Source organism: Schistocerca serialis, chromosome 9, assembly GCF_023864345.2.
Source record: "Schistocerca serialis cubense isolate TAMUIC-IGC-003099 chromosome 9, iqSchSeri2.2, whole genome shotgun sequence".
Lineage (NCBI taxonomy): Eukaryota > Metazoa > Arthropoda > Insecta > Orthoptera > Acrididae > Schistocerca > Schistocerca serialis.
In genome coordinates, this window is record NC_064646.1 from 428,212,704 (window position 1) to 428,225,693 (window position 12,990).

The 12,990-nt window shown below is 36.2% G+C and overlaps 1 protein-coding gene across 1 annotated transcript in view; it reads right to left on the bottom strand.

The window, feature by feature from the left end:
• Positions 1-424: 424 nt before the first annotated feature.
• Positions 425-12,990, bottom strand: part of LOC126419058 (PHD finger protein 12) — a 52,868-nt gene continuing 40,302 nt past the window's right edge. The window contains exons 13-15 of the mRNA XM_050086134.1: positions 6,394-6,476; positions 4,817-5,047; positions 425-3,371 (exon numbers count right to left, since the gene is read on the bottom strand). Of these exons, the coding sequence (XP_049942091.1) occupies positions 3,159-3,371; positions 4,817-5,047; positions 6,394-6,476 (527 nt within the window). The 3' untranslated portion in view covers positions 425-3,158. The remainder of the gene's footprint in view (positions 3,372-4,816; positions 5,048-6,393; positions 6,477-12,990) is intronic.

Below are 12,990 nucleotides of genomic sequence, written 5' to 3' on the forward strand. Positions count from 1 at the left end.
TGACTGAACATAGAAAACATGGCATTATAGTTATAATGAGTAAGACTGGTTAATTGTAACAGACAAATTGTGTGTACAGTTCATAATTAGAAAGTAAATGATCAAATAAAGGTATTTAACTGCAGCTATGGGAAAAAGCAGTTTCCTGAATCATATCTGTTGAATGATGTATCTTAGGGACAGTGTCATATCTAGAGAGAGAGAGAGAGAGAGAGAGAGAGAGAGAGAGAGAGAGAGAGGGGGGGGGGGGGCATTACTTTTACTGACCTCCAGCAACCATACTGAGGAAGTATAAGCAAATCAGAAGTGCATGAAATCTTCATTCACCCTTGTAATAATGGAGACAAATATAAACAACAGTGACTCAGGGATGTTAAAAATCACAGTACTGATTGCAAAGTGATATTAAAAATAAAGATCCATATATCATATAAAAATTATATTTTGTTATTAAATATAAAAATAAAAATACATTACTTCTGGAAGCCTTAAATATATACTGATGCATAAAGTCACAAATCACTACCAGTAAAACAAATGTGACCATTATGGCTCCACTGCAAGAAACCACACACAGTCTCTCTACACATACAATGTCATGACAGCAGCCATCAACAAGGGAAAAAATTTCACACAAACATATTCATTCTTTTGCATTACTGTCGCTGTCTTTTGTGTAATATAACAAATAAACAGTAATACTGCAATCCATTAAATGTGATTTGAATAATATCACTGACAACTGACTAGGTCTACATAAGATATAGCTGCACAAGCATTTCATAACAGCACCAATCATTCCAGCATATTGTAATAGTAGCAGACCATTTCTCTTCCCATAGGTTCAATGCTTTAAAAAGATAATAATTCATAATACAATACAAAATATATGTGAGTCCATTTTCCAATGACAACCCACTACATAGACAAATATTTTACAATTAGACACAATGCAACATTAATTAGAGATTTTGTCTCTGGCAAAATATACATATCTACACTGTCTCTATTAAGTAGAGTAAAGAAAACCTCTCAGAGGTGTATTACTTCTCCATCACTGTTACTGATGGACTGTATCATTACGTTACAATTAGCATCCAATTTTTTTAGCATAGTTTTGCCCTTCCACCAGAGAAAAGTAAATAAATATAAAGAGTTTTTATAAATAAACATCTACATCAAAATATGATGACTCATTGAAAATCAGTCACAATTTTAATTCTTTCCATGACCAGTACAATTCAGTTTAAGAGTGCAATGGCACATAATTCATGATAAAACTGACGAGGATATGAAGTACTATTTAAGTATATTCTCGGCATGATTGGGACAAAGGGATTGAGTTACAGAAGGGATAAAAGGCCAATGATGAACGGGAAATGTTATGCTTCAAAATGAAGGATATGTCTAAGATACACTTACAGCAATAAACAAATATAAAAATAAGAAAACCCATGATATGTATTTCTGATTTTTCTATGTGCAGTTTAACTTTGATCAGGACAAAGGAAGAAACATTGTCAATTCCCTAACAGTTATCATTAAATATCACATTTGTTCTAAAATTGTGCAAATTCTTGTTTCTTTAGAGTATCCTCACCAGCCTGTTTACTGTGGCTCTCTCTCATAAACTGATCTTCAGTTCTCGTAGCCCTAAGGACTTATGAATAGGTTTCTACTTGTGAGAAAAATGCTTTAATTTTGCCGTAATTACAAACGTGTTAAGGTATTTTCTTCATGCAAATGGGGATGAGGTATAGATAAACACAAAAATATTATAATTTTATTATACTTGCTTTTTTAAAGACAAATAAAAAACTAATGGCACAATGGAATCTTATTTTCAGACATACAAATAAAAGAACAGCCAAATTCTAACATGAATGAAGAAGATTAGTTATTACTCTCCACTTTGCACTAGAATTTTAAATGAAAATTATTTCACATGTTTTTCAGAACAAAATTGTATTAATTCAGGATAGAGACCACAAATTAACACTAAAAGGACTGTCTCCTTCACCTCCCTCCTCCAAGTTTTTCCTCAGTAATTTCCAAAATTAATACACTGTGACTGACACTAAAAATATGGACATTTAAAGACCTGTCATACTTTCTTATCAGTGAAAATAAGTGCTAGTTTCACATAAAACAATCATGCAGTGAATAATTCTATTTCACCGTTTCAACAGGAAAATGGCTTCCTCTCCTATTAATATTTGTCTTCTTTCCATGATCTTCCTCAGCTATTAAATCCATCTACCATTTATCAGAATCTTGAAGGAAAAAAAAAGTGCACACTTCCATTACACTACACTAACATATCACTGTTCAACATGGAATGACTGTCTAGGTTCCAATTATGACAGCTGACTGAATTATCTTACAAGAATCTCGTACATGACATTTTCAAATCATAGGATCACAGGCGTATAAGCACAAAATTCTGAAATACTAGTTTTTGCACACTATAACTCCAGAAAAAACTGCTGTATGTATTTCTAAGTATGAAATGTAAAACAAACAAATTCTACAACAGTAGTCATTTTACAATATCAACTGTCAGAATTACAATCGAGTATAGGAAAGCCATCTTAATTCTTCCTGATTAAAAATAATTACATACATCTGTTTCTCAGCACTCTTACATATAACTTCGAAAGATATTGCAAAAAGTTGTAATTTTTGTTTAAAACTTCAGTTCTACTTATCTGGCAGTTCCTGGATTTCTAAACTATGAACTGTCCATTAAATAATACTCATAAATCTTAAAACTACAGCGTTATTGCACATAAAAACTTTATTTTAATTTCCACTGCGCCTGATGAAGAACTTTTCTTTTGAGTGAACATTATTTCTATATTTATAATTATATAAATATAACTACTGAAATTCTGGTTGCTGTTTCATAAGAAAGTCAAAGTTGCTATCACAGTTGTACAATCCACATTGCCCTACGTCCTAATGCTGAAAACAGCTACTCATATAGTTCTCCTGTTTCAGAGAGTTATAAAGTCCACAGAATCCCTTCAAGTACTGAAAACATATCTACACTCTGTAACAATAGGTTGATCCTTCATTTTAACAACAAGCCAATATATCAAACAAGATGACTCTGCTGACAATACTGTTATGTCCATTTTTAGAAAATTCCATACAGATCAGGCCTCCATTCCTGAAATTTGTTCCTGTTTGACAGACTGCTGATCCGTATCCTTTGTCAGTGCAGCAGCTGCAGTGATGCTGAACACAAAATTTAGACAGCCAAACTTTATGAAAGAGCCGTGGTTTATCAATGCTGTCCCTTCCCAACCAGCTCCAGCATCTCCAATTACATCAGAACTGCTTCCTCGACAACTGCACTGTATCTCTACCTATAGAAATAACACCAAAGAAATAACTTTTTCTAATTTCTCCTCAAACACTGATAAAAAATTAATTTTAATTACAGAGCTGTGACTAAATTTTTAAATCATAAGTTAACAATGTAAACAGGTATTCAATATCTACCAACTACAATGGGCAGAAAGCAAGTGTCTACTTGAAATGTGTAATAATAATAATAATAATATAATAATAATAAATAATAATAATAAATAATTAATAATAAATAATAATATATTTGTATAAAAACAATTGTGTTGGTTTCTCTGCAGAAGTAGGTTGATTTTCACAGATATAAACCTGTCAGTGCTGTGGCATTCTGTTGTGGCTGGTGCTGAGATTGTGGTGGACTGTGCATGGGCCACATGTTACTTTGCATCCAAGCACAATTACGATTGTCACACAAAACACCTGTTTATGGGGATTCGTTATGGACACTATAACAAGCAGTCAACCCAAGACATCTATGTCAGAGGAAAATCAGCAATTGGTGTGGAAATGTTCACATCATGCCCCAAAAAATCAACTTGTTACACAGCTCATGACAGTGGTCTAACACAATACATGATCTGAAGATACTTAAAAAAATGAGTATGAATTTCATTAGTGGAAGCTGTATTACTATTGGGAACTACCTGTGAAGATTGCGACGATCACATGAGATATTATGGAGAAATCATGGTAGACTAGCTCAAAGACTTTCCCCAGTTGTTTTCAAACATAATCTAGCGAGATGAAGCTGTGTTTAACTTGCGAGAATTTGTAAATTTCTATAGTTCTCACTACTCGCAAAAGATTTTCTGCATGTGACTACAGAGAAAATGTAGAATCACCTCAATGTAATGGTGCGATGCAGTACAACATTAAAACAACTTATCAGTCTGTTTCTTTTACAAAATACAATGAACTCAGACTTCATCTTTACGCAAGTTGGAGCACCACCACATTTTGCAAACAATCAGTGTAAACAAATGGGTCGATAATCATTTTCTGGGATGATGGTTGGGTTGCTGTGGTTCTCGCAAGAGGCTAACATGAAGACTTTGTCTTACACTGTATGGCTACTTCTTGTGATGATGGGCGAAGGACAAAGTTTATCAGACCACACCATGTGTCTCTGGGTTATTTGTAAATTCGTATCCTGCATGTTCTCAACAATAAACCACAAAAGTTCCAGCAGAAGTCAGTTAAGAATATTCTCAAACAATTGAAGACACTGGTGGAAAATATTGGCACCTATATGGAATATACATTGTGTACTCAATGTACACATTCTGCTGATCATAATATATCTGGTTTCAACAAAATAGATCAAATATTTTGGGAAATATTAGCAGTTTCCAATAGGCACTAACTTTCTGCCAACTCAGGAGTTAATGTTGAGCAGCAAGCAAAGTAGAGACTGAAAACTGAAACAACTTCAAAAATTCCTCACCTTTCCTGAGCCAGCAATCATCTTTTGCGGTTCTGATTCTGGATCACTGCATACTTGAGTGTCTCTCTTCCTTCGTTTATGGACTACTTCTCGTATCCTCTGAACCAGTGGATGGACAGTATTTGATGATCCCATAGGCGCAGCCTTCTCCGAAAAGTCACATGAATACAGCACATTGTCAACCATTGTGCCATGTTCGCTGTAGTTCAGTAACTCGAACTGTTTTGTTGTCTGAAGTTAAAAATAGAAATATATCTTAGTTCACTAAAAGAAAAAATAAGCCAGATGTTTTTTGTTTGTCCCTATGAGTGTGGCTCAAATGAAAACATTAACTGCATGTTTCTAAAATATTTATTACATTTAAAATGAGTATGATCACATCACTTCTTCAAACAATCCCAAAAATGTGTTAGCAACATACTGCACTAATAAAAAATTTGAACTTATGGGAAGTCACTTTGTGGATGAGAGAGGGGAGGTTGTGGAACTTCAACAAAAGTTGAAAACATTTGGTACCAAATTGCAGGTTAAGACTATGTCTAATGCTTTTCTCTTGGCAAATTCTTTCTAGTCCCTTAGGTCTAGTTAATTGTACTGTAGCAATATAATACATTGAAACTAACAGAAAGTACACAAACACAGAAGTGTTTACCTTATCCAGCCAGCCCAGGTGAAAGAATGGTTCTTACTAACAGGCAACTGTATGACAACCTCCCTTTTCCAGGATTAATATTTGTAAATTCTCAGGCTGCACATTTATTATCATCATTTGGAATTTTATGGTGACTTTCTTATTGTGGTGCTTTCTTTTAAGAGGGTATGTATAGGTCACAAGTTCTATAACTGATTCACTGACATTTTAAGTTCGCTTGAATGACAATCAAACTCACAAACAAATCTAGTCTTCTAGTTATGGCTGTAACTACACAAACACTGTGTGACTCATCTAATTTGATCAGAAGCAACTCCACCAACTAATCAGTAGCTGTGAAAATCACTGAATGGTGCGCAGAATGTGTGTGGAAGACACACAGATTCCATGTTCTGTGTTACACGCAGTATAGGGACTAGAATTGTCATGCAGCACACAAACATCAGAAGTGTAAAGTCAATGATATTTACTCCTCATCGCAGCATATGGGTGACTATAGAAGGCAATTCCTGACATCTGAGACAGTTCAAAGGACAGGTCTCATCCTTGGTACTGTTGCTCACTGTTCTTACAAAATTAATTCTCTTCAGTCTTAAACGAACACAGTCAACAACTGCAACCAAAACCAAAATTTTTCGCAAGTGACTCCAACAACTACATCCTACTCAGATTTATTCTGTTGAAATGAGTATTTTCTTTTTAATTCCCAATTTGGTAAGTCTAGGTATCTTCTTAAGGGTTGGTTTTATTGGGTTACACATTTTACCTCGAAACTTTTACATCCTCACAGTGCACATGCCCCTTAACTGCACCAAAACTGAATAAAAATTAGGTAATTTAAATCACACTATATGTACATCATTCAAAGAATTAAATTTAATGTCAACTGAACTTTCAGTTAGCTACTCTGACAAAAAGGACATACCTCATCAAAGAATATGCATGCATGTTTTGGTGAGACAAAATTGCAGTGGCCATAATTTTCCAAGATGACATCCATATCTGCACCTGAGGATAAAATTACATTTAGTAAATTAGAGTATTAAAGCCACAGCTCTATAATGTAAATGAGCATTACGTGGAGAATACCATGCAGTAATATAAATATTAATAAATTTTGTCAATTTGAAATAACATACATTAACAAAAATAAAAAGGTAGCTTTTATCTACTGATTTACATTAAAGTTTCCCTGCCCAAATTTTATTTATGTAGAAAGAAAATAAATACCACCAATAAGACATTGGCATGCCATCAATGGGCTGCAAAAGTTTGCAAAACTCTAAATTACTACATAAAGTTCTCACGTAACAATTTGTAAACATACCAGTGAATCATAGTACCCATAGTTACCATAGTGAAAGCTCATATTGAACTCTTTAAACACATGTAGTCATGTTAAAGAAGTCAGGCAGCTTTGTGATGAATCATCATCTAATATTAACAATGTAGAAGAAGAAAGACTGCTACTTATCATTAATAAGGCATGTTTGAAAAATCAAATATAAGGAAAAATAAAAAATAAAAGACCTGCCTGCAACTTAATGTGTCTTCTTTATGGTAAGCAGTAATCTTGTCTTTTTCTATATTGTTGATATTCCTACATGGAGGTCCATTGTTTAAATAACTACTAATGTTCTATAAGAACATTTATTTTCTCTAAATATTTACCTACATTGACTGAACTGTTCATGATTAAGATAAATGAACTCCCATCTGATACTGATAAAAGCTGAAATAGTTTTGTACGCTGATGATGCAAGCACCATAATTAAGTCCCATAGTGGCACCACAACAAACGGGCTGAATGATAAATTAAATTTTCACCAAAAACACTGATTGATTTGCAGCAGGTTTGGCTACAGCACGCCACCCTGCAGACGAAGACTAGGTGTGGACCCCACGTGGGCTGAGGCTTGGCTCAGAAGTACTTTGTACAGTGCAACATTTCATTTAGCACTGCAGTGCAGCATTTATCCATTGGCACGGTTTCCTTCACTTCGGTAGAATTGTGGTGTCAGCATTGTTTGTGGCATAAGAGAAGTTCAGAGGTCTAGTGTCTGTCTGCCTAAAAAGAGGCAGTCTAGTGATCTATCATCACAAGCTGTTAAAAATGAATGAGAATGACAGACGAGGAGGATATGGATTCTCAGTACCTATACACAGTTGCATAATCGACAAATACCACAAATTTGCTTTGGAACGACACTACAGCGCCACACAGAAAGAATTTAAAGAATTAGATGACAATTAAAGAGCAAAAAAATTACAATTCTCAACAGACGGTATTCAACAAGGAGTCTTATGTGCTAAATTTGCGGGCATGGAGCATGGCAAAGAAACCTCCTATAAGGATAATATCTGGTGTATGTTCTCAACCCTAACGTTGACAACTGTTCAAAAATTAAGCACACTCACAACAGCATCACATTATCTTAACCTTCGTATGAATTGCTGTTAGTAATCAAGCAGAATTTGGAAATAAGGGTGGAACCCACAAATATAAAACTTCAAATAGTAAGTAAAGCTGCCACCAACCCACATGTTGCTTTACTGTGCACAGTCCAATTTGGAGATAGTATGCCACTGTCTTTCTTCAACCTTTGAGCTCACTTAGCTAGTTAGTTGTACGGGAACATATAGCTTAACAAATGAAGAGCCAAGATAGACACAAAGCCCACGACTACTACAGTAGTACAAGTTTATATGCCAACTAGCTCTGCAGATGATAAAGAAATTGATGAAATGTATGATGAGATAAAAGAAATTACTCAGGTAGTGAAGGGAGACGAAAATTTAATAGTCATGGGTGACTAGAATTCGACAGTAGAAAAAGGAATAGAAGGAAACATAGTAAGTGAATATGGATTGGGGCTAAGAAATGAAAGAGGAAGCCGCCTGGTAGAATTTTGCACAGAGCATAACTTAACCATAGCTACACTTGGTTCAAGAATCATGGTCCGCAGCTCGTGGTCGTGCGGTAGCGTTCTCGCTTCCCACGCCCGGGTTCCCAGGTTCGATTCCCGGCGGGGTCAGGGATTTTCTCTGCCTCGTGATGACTGGGTGTTGTGTGATGTCCTTAGGTTAGTTAGGTTTAAGTAGTTCTAAGTTCTAGGGGACTGATGACCAAAGCTGTTAAGTCCCATAGTGCTCAGAGCCATTTTGAGCCAAGAATCATGAAAGAAGGTTGTATACATGGAAGAACCCTGGAGATACTAGAAGGTTTCAGATAGATTATATAATGGTAAGACAGAAATTTAGGAACCAGATTTTAAATTGTAAGACATTTCCAGGCGCAGATGTGGACTCTGGCCACAATCTATTGGTTATTAACTGTAGATTAAAACTGAAGAAACTGCAAAATTGTGGGAATTTAAGGAGATGGGACCTGGACAAACTGAAAGAACCAGAGATTGTACAGAGCTTCAGGGAGAGAATAAGGGAACAATTGACAGGAATGGGGGAAAGAAATACAGTGGAGGAAGAATGGGTAGCTTTGAGGGATGAAGTAGTGAAGGCAGCAGAGGATCAAGTAGGTAAAAAGATGAGGGCTAGTAGAAATCCTTGGGTAACAAAAGAGATACTGAATTAAATTGATGAAAGGAGAAAACACAAAAATGCAGTAAGTAAAGCAGGCAAAAAGGAATACAAACGCCTCAAAAATGAGATCAAGAGGAAGTGCAAAATGGCTAAGCAGGAATGGCTAGAGGATAAATGTAAGGATGTAGATGCTTATCTCATGAGGGGTAAGATAGATACTGCCTACAGGAAAATTAGAGAGAGCTTTGGAGAAAAGAGAACCACTTGCACCAATATCAAGAGCTCAGATGGAAACCCAGTTCTAAGCAAAGAAGGAAAAGCAGAAAGGTGGAAGGAGTACATAGAGGGTCTATACAGGGGCAATGTTCTTGAGGACAATATTATGGAAATGGAAGAGGAGGTAGAGGAAGATGAAATGGGAGATATGATACTGCATGAAGAGTTTGACAGAGCACTGAAAGACCTGAGTCGAAACTAGGCCCCAGGAGTAGACAACATTCCATTAGAACTACTGACAGCCTTGGGAGAGCCAGTCCTGACAAAACTCTACCATCTGGTGAGCAGGATATATGAGACAGGCGAAATTCCCTCAGACTCCAAGAAGGATGTAATAATTCCAGTCCCAAAGAAAGCATGTGTTGACAGATGTGAAAACTACCGAACTATCAGTTTAATAAGTCACAGCTGCAAAATACTAACACGAATTCTTTACAGACGAATGGAAAAACTGGTAGAAGCCGACCTTGGGGAAGATCAGTTTGGATGCCATAGAAAAGTTGGAACACGTGAGGCAATACTGACCCTACGACTTACCTTAGAAGAAAGATTAAGGAAAGGCAAACCTACTTTTCTAGCATTTGTAGACTTAGAGAAAGCTTTCGACAATGTTGACTGGAATACTCTCTTTCAAATTCTGAAGGTGGCAGAGGTAAAATACAGGGACTGAAAGGCTATTTACAATTTGTACAGAAAGCAGATGGCAGTTATAAGAGTCGAGGGGCATGAAAGGGAAGCAGTGGTTGGGAAGGGAGTGAGACAGGGTTGTAGCCTCTCCCCGATGCTATTCAATCTGTATATTGAGCAAGCAGTAAAGGAAACAAAAGAAAAGTTCGGAGTGGGTATTAAAATCCATGGAGAAGAAATAAAATCTTTGAGGTTCGCCAATGACATTGTAATTCTGTCAGAGACAGCAAAGGACTTGGAAGAGCAGTTGAACAGAATGGACAGTGTCTTGAAAGGAGGGTATAAGATGAAGATCAACAAAAGCAAAACGAGGCTAATGGAATGTAGTCAAATTAAGTCGGTTAGTGCTGAGGGAATTAGATTAGGAAATGAGACACTTAAAGTAGTAAAGGAGTTTTGCTATTTGGGGAGCAAAGTAACTGATGATGGTCGAAGTAGAGAGGATATAAAATGTAGACTGGCAATGGCAAGGAAAGTGTTTCTGAAGAAGAAAAATTTGTTAACACTGAGTATAGATTTAAGTGTCAGGAAGTCGTTTCTGAAAGTATTTGTATGGAGAGTAGCCATGTATGGAAGTGAAACATGGACGCTAAATAGTTTAGACAAGTAAAGAATAGAATTTTTTGAAATGTGGTGCGACAGAAGAATGCTGAAGATTAGATGGGTAGATCACATAACTAATGAGGAGGTACTGAATAGGGTTGGGGAGAAGAGGAGTTTGTGGCACAACTTGACTAGAAGAAGGGATCGGTTGGTAGGACATGTTCTGAGGCATCAAGGGATCACCAATTTGGTACTAGACGGCAGCGTGGAGGATAAATATCGTAGAGGGAGACCAAGAGATGAATACACTAAGCAGATTCAGAAGGATGAAGGCTGCAGTAGGTACTGGGAGATGAAGAGGCTTGCACAGGATAGAGTAGCATGGAGAGCTGCATCAAACCAGTCTCAGGACTGAAGACCACAACAACAACAACAACAACTATGAAGAGTACATTTTCTGAAGTCGCACACATTATTTCACTGGTAGTTGCAACAGTTTCCAATGGACGGAGGCTTTAAAAATTACAGTACAGTACCTTGGTTACGTCAAGGTGTATGCCTGGAATGATTTTTCAATTTAGAATCCTGGAGCAACTCAGAATTTATCACATACGCAAATCATTGCCAGAGGTGAAATAAGTGATAACTGACATATAAAAATGCTTGGACTATCTGGGGAACAAACCGGAGACATTTGGATCTGTATTTTTGCAATTTAGCATTGAGTCAAACATTGTTCCCACTACTGAAAACATCACTCTTGCAATGAAGGGGGGAGGGGGCTTAAAAAAAAATTGAAATCATTTCAGCTTGGCAATTACTGCTCTATAAATGAATTTTCCAACAGATACCTTATCTGTGCAAGTGAGGGCAACTAAATTTAAATGTAGGGTGCGATTGGGTGTTGCATTAATTGTGTACAGCGGCACAGTGAAGCAATATTTTCATTCAGACTATTTATTATACTTGTATTTGTGATAAATTCCACATTATAGTGAGACATCGTAGATCTGGTGCATGGAACACAAAAATAGGTAAAAGAAACTGACGTGCAAATGACAGTGATACACTATATCCTTTCTAAATATTTATGTGAAGTGACTGAATTTTTGCAATACAAATATGGAAGACATGTTAGTTTCATCTTATGTAATAAAACAAGGAAATGGTTCAAATGTGTGCTTAAGGATAACCAAATGAAAAATTCTTGACTGCAGAGAAGAAATTGGCAACAACTATGCTATATCCTCTCATTCCTTTCCTAGATTTCACATATGCTTTGGCTGTAAGCGATACAACAGCTGTTCCCCAAATGCTGAGGAAATGAATGGCATTCTTAAAATTATATCAATGTCTTTCCTTGGTTCAGTGGATGGATAGTCTGAACACCATTTAGACTATCTGCAGACACAGGGAAATGAATTCAATAGTCAAATATCATCTAGTTCAAATCCATCTATAAGCCACACTGTCTGACATAATAAAGAACAAAATGCAGATATAGAGTCAATGAAATTATTCCATACTTCTGAAGAGGAATTTGGCATTTTTAAAGGAGGTCAATTCTGAATTCCGAAGCAGACACAAAAGATAAATGATATTTCTTATGTCACGCTATGTCTGAATAGTTTCTACACAACTACAAAACCCAGTAAATCAGTTGGCTGAAACACTGTATCAGCATTTTCTATATCAAAGTGAACGCTGGGACTATAAACTAATGATTAAGGGCCTGTGCAGACAACACACAACCTCATGGTGCAGCCAGTGACAGTCATGGTGGACATTAACAGGAATCCCTGAAATGCATGCCAATGCACTGCGTTGGCTACATGGAAAGCTCGTTTGATGTGACGCCAGCTGGCTGCTGTTACTTATATTGAGAACAATGTGCTGTCATCCTGCCACAGTGAATGTGCAAAGCTTTTCATGAAAAGAAATTTAAAGTTTATTTTCAGTTTATTTGTGCCCACAGTATCACAACATTTTAGAAAGGACAACATTTTCCATTTGGACTATTAAACATTTATTTATTCATCACCATTGCGATTTTGGCTTATTCTGTCATTTACAACTGATAGTACACTATGAAATGTGTAAATGAATCATTCTCAACAACTCTCTGAAATAGCAATCTGCAGCTGAAATGTTCCCAATTATTTTGTAACACAAATGGTTTAATTTTTTTCTTTAACGTACTGTGTCAATACTTTTGTGGCCTACTTTCCTTTAAACACATTGCTGTCACATTAAGCAGAAAGAGTGACGAGTGACAAGGGACGTAAACTGCTGGGTTGAACTCATCTTGTCACAGAAAAAGACAGCTCTGTCTGATAAAGAGGACAAGTTGCAATGAAGACATAAAATACTGTTACCACCAGCATAGCAAAATCTTGCAATTTCTTTATGAAAAAGGACAACACTTTTGCTAGTTGGGATAAAAGATATGGATAATTATGAAAAACAGCAAGATAAA